The following is a 13,002-nucleotide window of genomic DNA, read 5'->3' on the forward strand; positions in this document are numbered from 1 at the left end:
ACAAAAAGCAGCTACGTAATTTGAAAGCAGTATATCTGAAACCTGTTTACATCTTCAGAACATTCCTGGCCTGATGATTAGATAGCAAAATCCATCTGTAAAGCCGACTGTGAAGTTACCAAACTCAACCATTATTTTATTATAATTTGTTAAAAACTCTGCATCCAAAGGATTACAAGTCTAACAACAAGAAAAAGCACAAAAACAATTTGTCAAACCATGGGCCTCCTTTGAGTAACAAATAGCAATTTCTAACCTCTGGAGAGCATCTAGATATACCCTTGTCACCATGAAGCTAAAATGACCCAGTTAACAATTGCAGGGAGTTGCTGAAATGAGGTATGGCTAGAAAAATGAAAGTCAGTCTGGCTTTAAAAGCAAAAGTCTACCATTAAACTAATGAAAGACTGCTCTGAGCACAGAATGTCAGGAAAAGGCAGGCACTCTGAGATCACCATCTTTGTACCTACATAACTGTCATTAGCTAAGAATCGCTGTGCAAAAAGACAAAAACACACAAAAGGAAACCAACAGATAGTACCGTTTGTATAAGAATATGATGATATTTTAATGCGAGGGGGATGGGAGGCAGCAAGAGAACACACACACCACACATCCTCTGGGAAAATGATCTCTCAGACTCACACACTGAAATGTTTTTAATCAAAGACCGATACAGTAGGAATGCACAAGGAGTGCAACGTAAAAAGAGGTCATCAATGTAGCTAGTGGCTTCAGTCACAGAAATAGCAGGTGCCCCCACTGATACAGCACCGCGGGGAGACCGTTATTAAATTACACTGAACGGCTCCGCTCCGGCCCAGGCTAGGGGGATGAGTGCGGGCGAGAAATGCAAACTCATCTGTGACTTGACCCAAGGGGCAGCCCCGTGAACATTCCCTTAAGAGGGCGAATACATCTCAAAGTCACTCTCAACCGTGTCCAGCCACGCCCTCCCGCAAGGGAGGCCGCTAAAGTTTTGCTCGAGAGGGGAAACTGAGGTAGAGGTGATTTACATGGGTTGGCGGAAGGAAACCCAGGCAAGCCCTAGTCTCCCGGGGCCCGGAACCCCGAAGCCGTGGCTGGGGCGGGGATCCCCAAGGGGCAGGGGGCGGCCCGGAAAGCGGGTTTAGACGATCCGGCTCGAAATCCCCTCCCCCGCCAACAGCGTCGCCCGCCGGAACCGCCGCCCGGTACCTCTCGATGACTGAGGCCACCAGCTGCGGCAACTCCTTCATCTCGAAGGCGGAGTAGGACGCGGACAGCAGGGGCCGCACAGCCACCTCCCAGCCCGGGGTCGTGTCCGCCCCCGTTGCCGGGGTCCCGGGCGCCGGAGCCGCTGCCGCCGCCTCTTCGCCGCCGCTCGTCGCCATCTTCCGTCGTACTACTGCGGCTCCCTCCGGGGGCTTGCCACCGGCCCAGCGCCGCCTCCCGGGAGGGGGCGGAAGTGACGCAATCTGTCGCGTCAGACTGCGCGCCGCCGTCATGGGTCAAAAACGCAATGCGCGGAGCGGCCTTTGCTCTCACCAGGGTCGACCCGCTGCAAGGGAACTGATTGGAGACGCTGCGCCTGCTCAGAAGGTAGCGCAGCTGGGAAAGGCGGGAGAGCGTTAACTTCTGAGCCTGCGCGGTGGGAGTTGCTCAAGCAGGTGGTAGCGACTTGGCTTCCGGGCAGCGGGGAAAGGTGAGTTTGGGGCATGGGTTCAGTGGGCAAGTCTAGGGCAGCAGAGTTGACTACGCCTCGGTGAATAGAATGGCCCTGACCTGGGACAGCTAAGGACGACAAGAGGAGGCCGAAGCCTAAAACGCTTTCACCTGCTTCTTCCCCTGCCTAGATCCCCCCAATAGTAATACTAAAGCACGCCATAGCTTACAAAGCTTTCTCCCTCTCACACCACCTTTTAATCACGGATCCATATTCCCTTCGCACTCAAATCTCTTGTTTGGATTGCCTTCATTAACAATCTGACCAGCTTGTACAATGCATCCCTCTTTGCAGTTTGCCACGTGTGGTTACGTGTTCCCCTTTTTTCTACTGGCAAGGAAAGAATGTAAGCTTTTATTCACAGGAGATGTCTGAGACTTTTGCCGGTAAAGTGATCTGGCTACAAGATCTAAGAGGGAAAAGCAGTTTGCTCGAGGAAAGGTATTCGTGCATTAAGGACAGTCCTGTGTGTGAGATATTGGTGGACGGCTTCAAGCTCTAGGCCTGTGGCCTACAGCCGGCCTGAATAAGACTTGGAAGGAACTGTGAAGACGGTTTCAAATTCCTAAAGCCCTGAAATTCTCCCCCAATTTTAGGAAGAGCTTTTGTTCTTGGTGTGTAACACTGATAAATGAATTGGTACCTAGTGATTAATCTGCACTTTCATTAAGATATGACATACTTTACCTTTTTTGAGACAGGATCTTGCTCTGTCGCCCAATAGCCCAGGCTGGAGTGCAGTGGCAGAGTTGCAGCTGGCTGCAGCCTCCACCTCCCTGGCTCAAGCCTCAGCCTCTCCAGTAGCTGAGACTATACAGGTGCAGGCCAGCACTCTTCTTTTTGTTTGTTTGTTTGTTTTTAAGAGACAGGTCTCCCTACGTAGCCCAAGCTGCCAAGTCCTAGGTTCCTCCCACCTTGGACTCCCAAAGTGCTGGGATTACAGGCTTGACCCACTGCGCCCAGCCTGCATCTTTACATTCAAAATAAAATTCAGTCAAGTCAAAGACGGTCTTGGAGGAAAATGTGGCTTTGATGACAGCAGTACGAATTTTCCTTCAGTGTCTACTTACCAGAGGATAATAATAACAGCAAGTTTCTTAAACATAAAAACATCAGAAATGAAAAAGAACTTATCATAACACTATAAATATTGCAGTATTTCAAGATACTGAACCAGAGCCCTAAGGAAAGGCTGGAGACCCAGAATTTTATAATGGCTTTGGGACATGAATTTTATTTTAACCAAAGGACAAAATTAATCTGCAAAGGCTGTCTTGGAGAAATTTCAGGAAATAAAAGATCAAATGTATCTGCTGTCCTCCCTTCCCTCTCCAAGAGAATAAAAGGCAAATGCAAACTATCACAGGGAGATTTTCACCTGTACTTAAATTATTTATTATATACTTTATATTTCTGGTTAATAGATTGGGAGAGAGCACTCCAGATAAAGAACTTCCTTTATAAATGCCACATTTATTTCAGTACTGGAGGTTTGGTCTTGTGTTGCCACAAAGATTTGGAATGGCATCTATGTTATAAATTTAGATGACAAAAGAAACAGACTAATAAAAGACTTCTAGATGAAACACAAGCTTCTAATATTCTGGTCCAGAAAATAAGATAGAAACTAAAAAACAATAAATAACTTTTATGAATTAACTGAGGACTTAAAATACTAGTTCCATTCTAATCCCAAGTGTCTGCCAAGGAACTGAAATTTAAAATGATAAAAGATACGATACAGTCATGTTACAGGGAATTCAATGAAGTAAAAATGGCAGACATTGATGAATGGTATGGTTTAAAGATTTGTGTAGAGGTAGTGATGAGGAGGCCTGCTGGGAGCTGGAAAAGTTCTATACCTTGACACAGTTTTGCTTACATGGATATACACACACAGTAGTCACTGAGCCATGATTTGTACTTATGATTTGCACACTTTGGTGGTTGTAAATTGTACGGCAATCTAAAAACAAATGAGATCAGTGTGCCTCACTACAGGAGCTTCAAAAGCAATAGACGGCACATCTCTTTTTTTTTTTTTTTTTTAAGCCATCTAATACAGAGTTGCTTGGAATAAATCCTAATAGATACAGTGTTTCTAGAAACAAGTAAATGAATAAACCTTAGCTGTTACCCCCTAGGAGCCAACAGATGTCAATCTGTTCTCAAGCTTTTAACAAAGTTACAAGAACCAGTAATCAGTGCATATTTTGTTGAAACTCCTACTGCAATACTGAAAACTGCAAATTCACAACAGAGTTAGTTTTCAAATTACCAAGAATACAAGGAATTAGATTAGAAGCCTAATTCAATTTAGAATTATGAGACATTATTTGTAACCCACAAGTATTATTTTTCCCATGATACTGAACAATTCACCTGGTATGAACTTAAAAGGAAGAAGAAAATGCTTATTGCAGCCTTCTTGCTTTAAGAGCGAAAAAGAAACAATTTTGCTAACTGTGGAGGAACTAGAATACAATGTCACTTTAAGATTTACACTCTCAAAAGTTTTGACCTATCAGATTGAGAGCCAGAGAGAGAGACAGACAGAAGGAGAAGGATAAATCAAATGTGGTAAAATTTTAACCTTTGGGGGATCTGGGTAGAGGGGATCTGGGAATTATTTGTACTATTGCAACTTTTCTGTAAGTCTGAAATTGTGTTGTCAAAAGTCAAAACAGTTTATAAATACTTTATCATCCATTTGCTTTATAATTAGGTACAGAGTATGATGACAGAGAGAGCCTACTGTATGCCAGATACTTAACAGAAGGAATGTAGTTTACATGTAAACTCTGGGAAAAGTGGAGCCAAATGATTACACTGTGTATATCCTTTAGCACTGTTTGGGGTGGGGACATGGGGGGTCAGTGCGCAGAGAGGGACTGTTCTGGTCTCCTTGGAAGGTATGTGCCTATAGTAAAAAGCATGAGTAAGATATCACATCTCCTAACTCCGTAACAACCAAGCAAACTTATAACAGCATTTTAACTTCTATCACCTTTTTTATAGGAGCGGATATATATTCCAGCAGCATGAGTATTTTAGCCCTCTTTGCAATTGCAGTCTTCATTCATTATCATCAATAAACTGGCCTCTGGTTGATTGATCTAGTCTAGTTCTTATTTTATCACAGCACATGGGATATATGATATCATCAAAGCCATGATGTGAACAAACCATGAAGTATAATGGAGTTTGTATGAGTAATTGTGCCTTTTAATTATGGTTTTAGTTTGCTTTCTTGACTTTCATTCATTCAGATTGCACATTAGGGGACAGAGAAGAGGGTGCTTCAATATAAACCTTTGACTATGTTACAAACACACCTTCCTAAATGTTCTTAGTCTCTATCCTGGAAAAGTCACCTCAGTATCATGGATCAGAAATATATAAAAGCCTTAGTGCTGGTGGAAAACAGGCTTCTTCGTTGGTCAGTCTCAACTAACTTCACACTCTGATTCCTAAAAAAAAATGGGAAGGTGGGTGTATACACAACCTTTATGTTATAAATTTCTTACTGGAAAGGTGGCCTAAATATTAGACTTCCCCGAAAGAGTATTCAGTCTCATAAAAATCTCTAATGGAACAGCACTTAAGAATTTCAACCGTGTGACCACTAAAACTGGTGTAGATCCATTACCTCTCACACAGGCGCTCTCCACGATAGATTAAGTGATAAAACCAAGCTGCAGAAGATTATATTACCTGAAGAGATACCAAATTGTTCAGTGGTGACTTCTGGGAAACATGGTGGGGGAGGTTTTGAGGGGGACACTCACCTTAATTTGGGGACATTGTTAAAAAATGTTTTTAACTTACATAGTCTTTTTAAAATAAAGAACTTAGCCACAAAATCAAAACAGCTGATAGATATGAAGCACCAGTATCTCCATTATTGAAAGGTTGCCTCAAGAATGCTGAATAGTTTCAGGTTACATTTTACAAAAAATGAAAGGGCACAGGATGTTGTCTACCTGTTTTAATTATGAAGGATAATTGTCAATTTTTAAATAGTAAGATAGTTATAAAGAATAATGTTTTCCAAAGCAATACCAAAGAGATACTTTTCCCTTTTAGAATAGAAATTATGGTACCATGCAGCTTATTTCCCCATATTGATCAGGTGAGAATTTGTTTTAAGGAGTAAAAGAGTTTGTCAGACCTGGTGTCCATGGCATGCCAGAGAGGCAGACTGAACTATCTCTTGGCATTTCCATAAATATACAAAAATTAGCCAGGCGTGGCAGCACACGCCTGTAGCCCCAGCTACTTGGGAGGCTGAGGCAGGAGAATCGCTTGAACCGGGGAGGCAGAGGTTGTGGTGAGCCGAGATTGCGCCACTGCACTCTAGCCTGGGCGACAGAGCAAGACTCTGTCTCAAAAAAAAAAAAAAAAAAAAAAAAAAAGAATTATTGGGGCCAGGCACAGTGGCTCACGCCTGTAATCCCAGCACTTTGGGAGGCCGGACAGGCAGATCAGCTGAAATCAGGAGTTCGAGACAGCCTGGCCAACATGGTGAAACCTTGGCTTTACTAAAAATACAAAAATTAGTCGGGCGTGGTGGCATACTCCTGGAGTCCCAGCTACTCGGAAGGCTGAGGCAGGAGGATTTCTTGAACCCGGGAGGTGGAAACTGCAGTGAGTCGAGATCAAGCCACTGCACTCCAGCATGGGAGACAGAATGAGACTCTGTCTCAAAAAAAAAAAAAAAAAAAAAAAGGAAAAAAATCCCTTAGTAAGTCACCGAAGTCTTAGAAATTTGGGAAACTAGGGACAAAGTTCCTAAGCGTTCTGGAGAAGAAGGTACAGCATTTGGGGAACTATTTGTCAAGGCGCAACTTCATGTCTGGGACAATAGGGAATTCAGAAAACGGTCCCTGAGAGACACAATATCTGAAATAATAAAGGGGTGTGGTATATCACTCAGGAAGTTACGTGGTGAGCAGCCAGGATGGTTGAAGGTCCTGAGTAGCTGAAACCAATAGGGAAGACTTTATGGAGGAGTTCAGATTGGAGACAAGCCAGATTTTAAGCAGGGAAGAAAACATTCCAAGTAAAGAAAACAGAATAGTTTCATGATTTAAAAGCAATTTTTTTATTTTATTTGCTGATTTTTGAGACAGGGTCTCACTGTGTCGCCCAGGCTGGAGTGCAGAGCATGATCTCGGCTTACTGCAATCTTTGCCTCCCAGGTTCAAGTGATTCTCCTGCCTCAGCCTCCCGAGTAGCTGGGATTATAGGCATGCACCACCACACCTGGCTAATTTTTTTTTTATTTTATTTGGTAGAGATGGGGTTTTAGGTTTCACCATGTTGGCCAGGCTGGTCTTGAACTCCTGACCTCAAATGATCTGCCTGCCTTGGCCTCCCAAAGTGCTGGGATTGTAGGCATGAGCCAGCATGCCTCGCCTAAAAGCAAAATTTTAAATAATTAGGAATCAGGAAATGAGTCTGTTGATTCTGATGATACCTTGTGTAATAGGCTCTTTAAAAGTATAGCAATTTATGGGCCAGGTGCAGTAGCTCATGCCTGTAATCCCAGCACTTCGGGAGGCTAAGGAGGGAGGATAACTTGAGCCCAGGTGTTCAAGGCTGCAGTGAGCTATGACTGCGCCACTGCTCTCCAGCCTGGGTGACAGAGACCCTGCCTCCAAAAAAAAAAAAAAAAAAAAAAAAGCAATTTATAAAGGCAGTGAAATTACAATTATGAAATTTTCAAATTGAAAGATGCCTTACAGAGCACATAACTTGTACCCACATACAAATAATGAAACTGGTTCAGATTAGGTAGCTTTCATTAAAGTCTCTCACTTAAATTAGGAATTATTTTTTCTATCAGACTTTGTTCCAGAAACTATTTCAGTCATCTTTATGAATACATGCTATTCAAGATGCAGTAGTTGAGCCTTTATCAAAATATCTCATGTACCCTATAAGTATATATACCATGTACCCACAAAAAAATTAAATAAAAAACTTTAAAAGATCCATTAGTTGAAAAAACAAGTAACAGAATTAAATAGCATCATCTCATTTAAGAAAACATTGTATACAAGAACAAACACTAGATTACCAGTGCGCATATACGTAATTAATGAATACTGAAACAAATTAGTTTTTGTTTTTGAGACAGGGTCTCACTCTGTTGCCCAGGCTGGAGTGCAGTAGCATGTTCATGGCTCACTGCAGCCCCGACCTCCCAGGCTCCTGAGTAGCTAGGACCACAGGCACATGCCACCAGGCCCAGCTAATTTTTTTTTTATTTTTTGTAGATAGGGTCTTGCTATGTTGCCCAGGCTGGTCTGGAACTCCTGGGCTCAAGAGATCCTCCACTATGGCCTCCCAAAGTGCTGGGATTATAGGCATGAGCCATCATGCCCAGCCAAATCTTTTTAAGTGAAACACTGTAGGGGCCCCAAAATTAACCTAATTAATGAAGACAGAAGAGGTAAGTCAAGGAATACACAAAAAAACAAGGAATGACAAGAAAGCAAACAGATCAGAGAATTGAGAGAGGAAACATAGTCTCAGCAGCCATTGGTGGAGACTGAGCGTAGCTGCTCAGAACCAAATGCTGTTTTAAGATTAAGGAAAGTTGAGAACTAAGAAAAGATTTAAATTGGACTATGGCATTAGCATTAACTAAGCACTGGGCCAGGCGCGGTGGCTCACACCTGTAATCCCAGCACTTTGGGAGGCCAAGGCCAGCAGATCACTTGAGGCCAGGAATTTGAGACCAGCCTGGCCAACACAGTGAAACGCCGTCTCTACTAAAAATACAAAAAATTAGCCGAGCGCGGTGGCACATGCCTATAGTCCCAGCTGCTTGTGAGGTGGAGGTTGCAGTGAGCCAAGATCATGCCACTGCACTCCAGCCTGGGCGACAGAAAGAGATTGTCTCAAAAAAAAAAAAAAAAAAAAAAAAGCACCTGCTTTGAGGTAACTTTGATTACAGATGAAATACAGAAAATTTTACTAAAGGACAAATAACCTCCCTCCCAGTAGCTTCTTTCAGATTCTGGCACACTGGTAAATAAAAACTGGAATCTTGCAGGCTAACCTTGCACGTATGTATGTAAGACAGTCAGAATTCCAGCCAGGCTTTCTCAAAACTAGGGCAGAATTTTTTTAACTTGTACTTACTCTCTTCTCCCAGGTTATGTTAAAATATGCCTTGGGTCAGGATGATAGAAGCCTGTTTTTTTCTGGAGATTCTTAGACATTCAGTCACTCAATATCAAATTGACAATTAATAAAATGGTTGTCATTTCCTCTTCCTTCTCTGCCATAATCTACCATCAGCATATGACCACAGAAAGATGACAAATTTTTAGATAACCTGACCAACCCATATATGATTAAACTGACATGTTTCCTTACTAAAATAGAATACACTTACTCCATGTCTTCACTGCTTTTATCCCTTCTAATGTGAAAATAGCCTCAAAGTGATCTTCTAAGACACAAAAGAGGACTTAAACAGTGTCATTTTTCACTTGCTTTATTCAGACATTCGAGTGTACCTCTTTCACCACAGGGCTAGAGATGGTCTACTCTGTACACACATTTCACAGTAAAGAAAAATTCTGTCATTCCCCAACTCTATGACCAAGGAAAACTTTTAGGATTTCTTTAATTTGTAGCTGAGACACAGCGGCCTAGCCAATCGGCAGTGCTATACACACAGTATGCCAGTTTCCCACCCCTACCCTTTCTCCTCTTTTTTAAAGCTTCAAAGGTTAGATCAATAAGACTTAAAATTTCCTCATTTAAAGAGAAATATGATGAGCCACATGTTAATTTATATTAAAAACTAAAAATAAATAATGGGGTTCTTAAACAAGGACATTTTTAACTAGGTTATGATTAGACCAGCCTGTGGGTGAAATGAGAGATTATCTCTTCTCCCTGGAAGTGTCTTCAAGGCTCAGACAATTCAGTAGTTTTTAAAAGGCCACAACTCACACATCTCAGGTGAAAAGTATAGGCAATGGGCAACAAACAAGATGCTAGTATGCACCTGGCTTCTGATGAACTGAAACAAAGATTTGGTGGCCCAGCCTAATAAATGACAGCATGAAACCAGAGGTTTAAAGTAAGTTTTGACATCACATATAGATCCCTCAACCTTAAGTTACTTTGGAGGGAAGCCATGAGAGGCTGGATCAGTCCTCAAGACTCAGCTCAGGATGGATCCTATTTCTTCCCAGTGCAAAACACCAAATGCACCTATACGGTGGAGTCGGCAAGGAGAGTTCCCCTCTTACTTTGAAGCAAGAGATGGAAAAAGTCAGAAAGATTTCTAGATAAAATTGGGAAACACAAAAGGCAAAGTAAAGTCAATTTAAACAGGCCTCACAAAAATCAGCCGGAATTCTTTCTAAAAAAACGAAACAAAACAGAACATTCATGGATGGGCAAAGAAAGGAAACAATGCAGAGGCCTTTGGACTTCAAGGGAAAGCCCATCAGGGTTCTCGAGATTCTCAGCTGAGAGTTCTGTCTCTCTCCAAGTAGGATTCTGCATCATGTGTATCCCAAAAGGAGTTCTACGTGAAGGTCATCCATCTTCTTCCCTACAGCTCTTAGCTGAGCACTGACACACGCACACACACACACACTCACTCTCACTCTCTCTCTCTTCACCAATAGACCAAATGCAGCTGTAGCTGCTTATCTGACCCACACTCCCCTGGCTCTCCACTTTTAGGCACAGTCTTTGGTCTTTATCGCCAGGCCCGATTCAGGAGCTTCACCTGTGCCAGTCTCTTAGTGATCATGGTGGCAAAAACCAGGCCAAAGAGGACGCTGCTGATTAACACGTAGTCATAGTCATCCTTCAGAACGTCAAACTGCTTGGATGGGTAGACTCGAGTTTGGTAAATGTCCAAACCATAGGCCACAACCTGGAAGGCAGATGGAATAAGAATTAGGGAAGAAACAACCAATGATCCACCAAGGGTGAAACAGGGCAGCTGTGGGCTCTACTCACCAAACAAGTGGACTCCAGACCCGAGGGAGCGGTGTAGATACCTCGCATTCGAGAAACTGTCTGGTTATAGTTGATGAATCGCTCTGCGTGTATCTGTACATCTGGAGAATACGGGATTAGGTTCTCCTCTCTGCAAAACACCAGCCAGGACAGGCAGTGTGAGCACTGCTGTAAAGGGATCTCTTGGCTGCCCTTCCTGAGTCCTAGGAGGTTTCCAGGCTACATATCTAGCCTCAAATCTCCTAGGAGGTCTGCTTGCATTAGGTGGTTAAAAATTTAGCAGCTGAATGTTCGGAAGGACTACAAGAAAGGTAGCTCTCTGGAGATTAAGACTGAGATCTAGATTCCTACTTTGTTCTAAATCTGAAAAGAAAGAACATACAGATGACTGGCACTTCACACCACAAGAGGAAAGCCGACCATTTTAAAGCCAACACACTGAACCACTAAGCTAATTCCTGCTCTCCATTCCAGGGTGCCTCTCGATCCCCATTTCTCTGAAACCTGATTATCATCTTGTGTCTTTTCCTAGCTTTAATCTCCTCTCTCTCATATACTTCTCCAAAACACACTCCTCTCCATTCCTCATGCCCCTAGGCAAAGAAATTCAGGATGGAGGTAAGAAAACCCGACGAGATGGTGGTTGTTAATACAACAATACCAACAGTGAACAAGTTATTGGCTTGCCCACGTGATCTGGCCCGAATTACCTCAGTGATCTCATTTCCTAGCATTGCCCTCCGCGAGCTCACCAGACATGATCTCAGGGGATTTGCATTGCCTGGTCCCTCTGCCTAGAAAGTTCTTCCTCAGATATCTACACAGCTAGCTCCTTCACCTCCTTCAGGCCTTCACTCAAAACACACCTTCTCAAAGGGGCTTTCCTAGGCCACCTCTCAAATTACACCCATGCACATCCCCGTCCCCACTTCCTAGCTCATTCCTGTTTTACTCTCCTTAGCATTTGAGTACCTAACATAGTACATATTTTGTTTATCTTATTTATTTATTGTCCATTTCCCAGCAGACTGTAAGCTCCAGGAGGGCAGGTGACTTTTTCAGACTTGCCCCCTGCTACATCCCCAGCCCCTAGCACAGCATGAAGGCACACGGAGACCAAGAACCAAGCTTAATCAGTGAGGTTAAGTTCTGTAAGGCCAGAGCCTTCAGCACTGCCCATGAGGGTCTCACCTGCTTTGTTCTGTTGGGATCTCGGGGCGGCGGGGATCCAGCAAAGCCTTAGGAAGGGAAAGAATTGCTCCAGAAGGTAGTCCAACTACACAGGAGGAAGTGAATGTTCACACCAATCCAGTGTCCAGCAAGGGCCAGTTACAAAAATGTCATTATTGCAGAAATTTAAATAAGAATTTAAAACAAAAAATGGGTCAATGAGGCTCCCTTACATAGCCAAAAATAATAATCCAATAATATGCATGGGTCTGAATGAAGGTTCTCACTTTTGAAGGCACTGGTTTCTTAACTTTCTGAGACACCAGAAAATGAACTTCTAGAATCAAGATATGGATAATGATGAAAGAGAAAAATGTAGAAGGCCACTTGGATTTCCTCATGCCTCTCCCCCATCCCTCCCATACCTCCTCCCAGCAGGGAGTCTCCTTCCTGTTGAGCAAACGCAGCTGTTTATGCAGCTGCGGTACAGTGGCCAGGGAAGACTGGAGGACCAGGCATGATTGATCATAGCACCAGTTTCAGTAATGGTGATTAAAGCTGATAAACTGCCAACAGGGCTGGCTTCTTCATATTTAAGAATTCAATAGGCCAGCAGTGGCAGCTCACACCTGTAATCCCAGCACTTTGGGAGGCCGAGGCAGGCGGATCACAAGGTCAAGAGATCAAGACCATCCTGGCCAACATGGTGAAACTCCGTCTCTACTAAAAATAAAAAAATGAGCCGGGCATAGTGGCACGCACCTGTAGTCCCAGCTACTCAGCAGACTGAGGCAGGAGAATCGCTTGAACCAGGGAGGCTGAAGTTGCAGTGGGCTGAGATCGCACCACTGCACTCCAGCCTGGGTGACAGAGCAAGACTCCGTCTCAAAAAAAAAAAAAAAAAAAAAAAAGCAACAGCAATGCCAAGTGCCCATCAGATCTGAGAGTCCCAAACATCTTCGGTAAAATCATCTAAACACAGGAACCTGTTAACCACTAAGTCCTAAGTCCTGGGCTTAGGTTACATAAGGATGAGATTTTAGGGCTGGCGCGGTGGCTCACACATATAATCCCAACACTTTGGGAGGCCAAGGCAGGCAGATCACTTGAGGTCAGGAGTTCAAGAC

General features: G+C 43.3%; 2 protein-coding genes and 1 long non-coding RNA gene across 39 annotated transcripts in view; 1 reads left to right on the forward strand and 2 right to left on the reverse strand.

The window, feature by feature from the left end:
* Positions 1-4,440, reverse strand: part of UBR4 (ubiquitin protein ligase E3 component n-recognin 4) — a 145,206-nt gene extending 140,766 nt beyond the window's left edge. For all 4 annotated transcript variants that reach the window (XM_063631682.1, XM_055262263.2, XM_063631681.1 and 1 more), the window contains exon 1: positions 1,198-4,440. In XM_063631682.1, the coding sequence (XP_063487752.1) occupies positions 1,198-1,487 (290 nt within the window). In that variant the 5' untranslated portion in view covers positions 1,488-4,440. The remainder of the gene's footprint in view (positions 1-1,197) is intronic.
* Positions 1,473-4,820, forward strand: LOC129472564 (uncharacterized). Its single transcript, XR_010118944.1, has 2 exons — positions 1,473-1,684; positions 4,431-4,820. It is a non-coding gene; the product is annotated as an uncharacterized lncRNA (long non-coding RNA).
* A 4,379-nt stretch (positions 4,821-9,199) lies between these two features.
* The window catches only part of EMC1 (ER membrane protein complex subunit 1), a 34,086-nt gene continuing 30,283 nt past the window's right edge, over positions 9,200-13,002 (reverse strand). For 33 of the 34 annotated variants that reach the window (XM_055262269.2, XM_055262270.2, XM_055262272.2 and 30 more), the window contains 3 exons: positions 11,897-11,981; positions 10,706-10,835; positions 9,200-10,619 (listed from right to left, as the gene is read on the reverse strand). In XM_055262269.2, coding sequence (XP_055118244.1) covers positions 10,440-10,619; positions 10,706-10,835; positions 11,897-11,981 — 395 coding nt within the window. In that variant the 3' untranslated portion in view covers positions 9,200-10,439. Of the gene's footprint in view, positions 10,620-10,705; positions 10,836-11,896; positions 11,982-13,002 lie in introns of those variants that run through there. The other variant, XM_063631714.1, reaches the window with a different exon arrangement.

Source organism: Symphalangus syndactylus, chromosome 22, assembly GCF_028878055.3.
Source record: "Symphalangus syndactylus isolate Jambi chromosome 22, NHGRI_mSymSyn1-v2.1_pri, whole genome shotgun sequence".
Classification (NCBI taxonomy): domain Eukaryota; kingdom Metazoa; phylum Chordata; class Mammalia; order Primates; family Hylobatidae; genus Symphalangus; species Symphalangus syndactylus.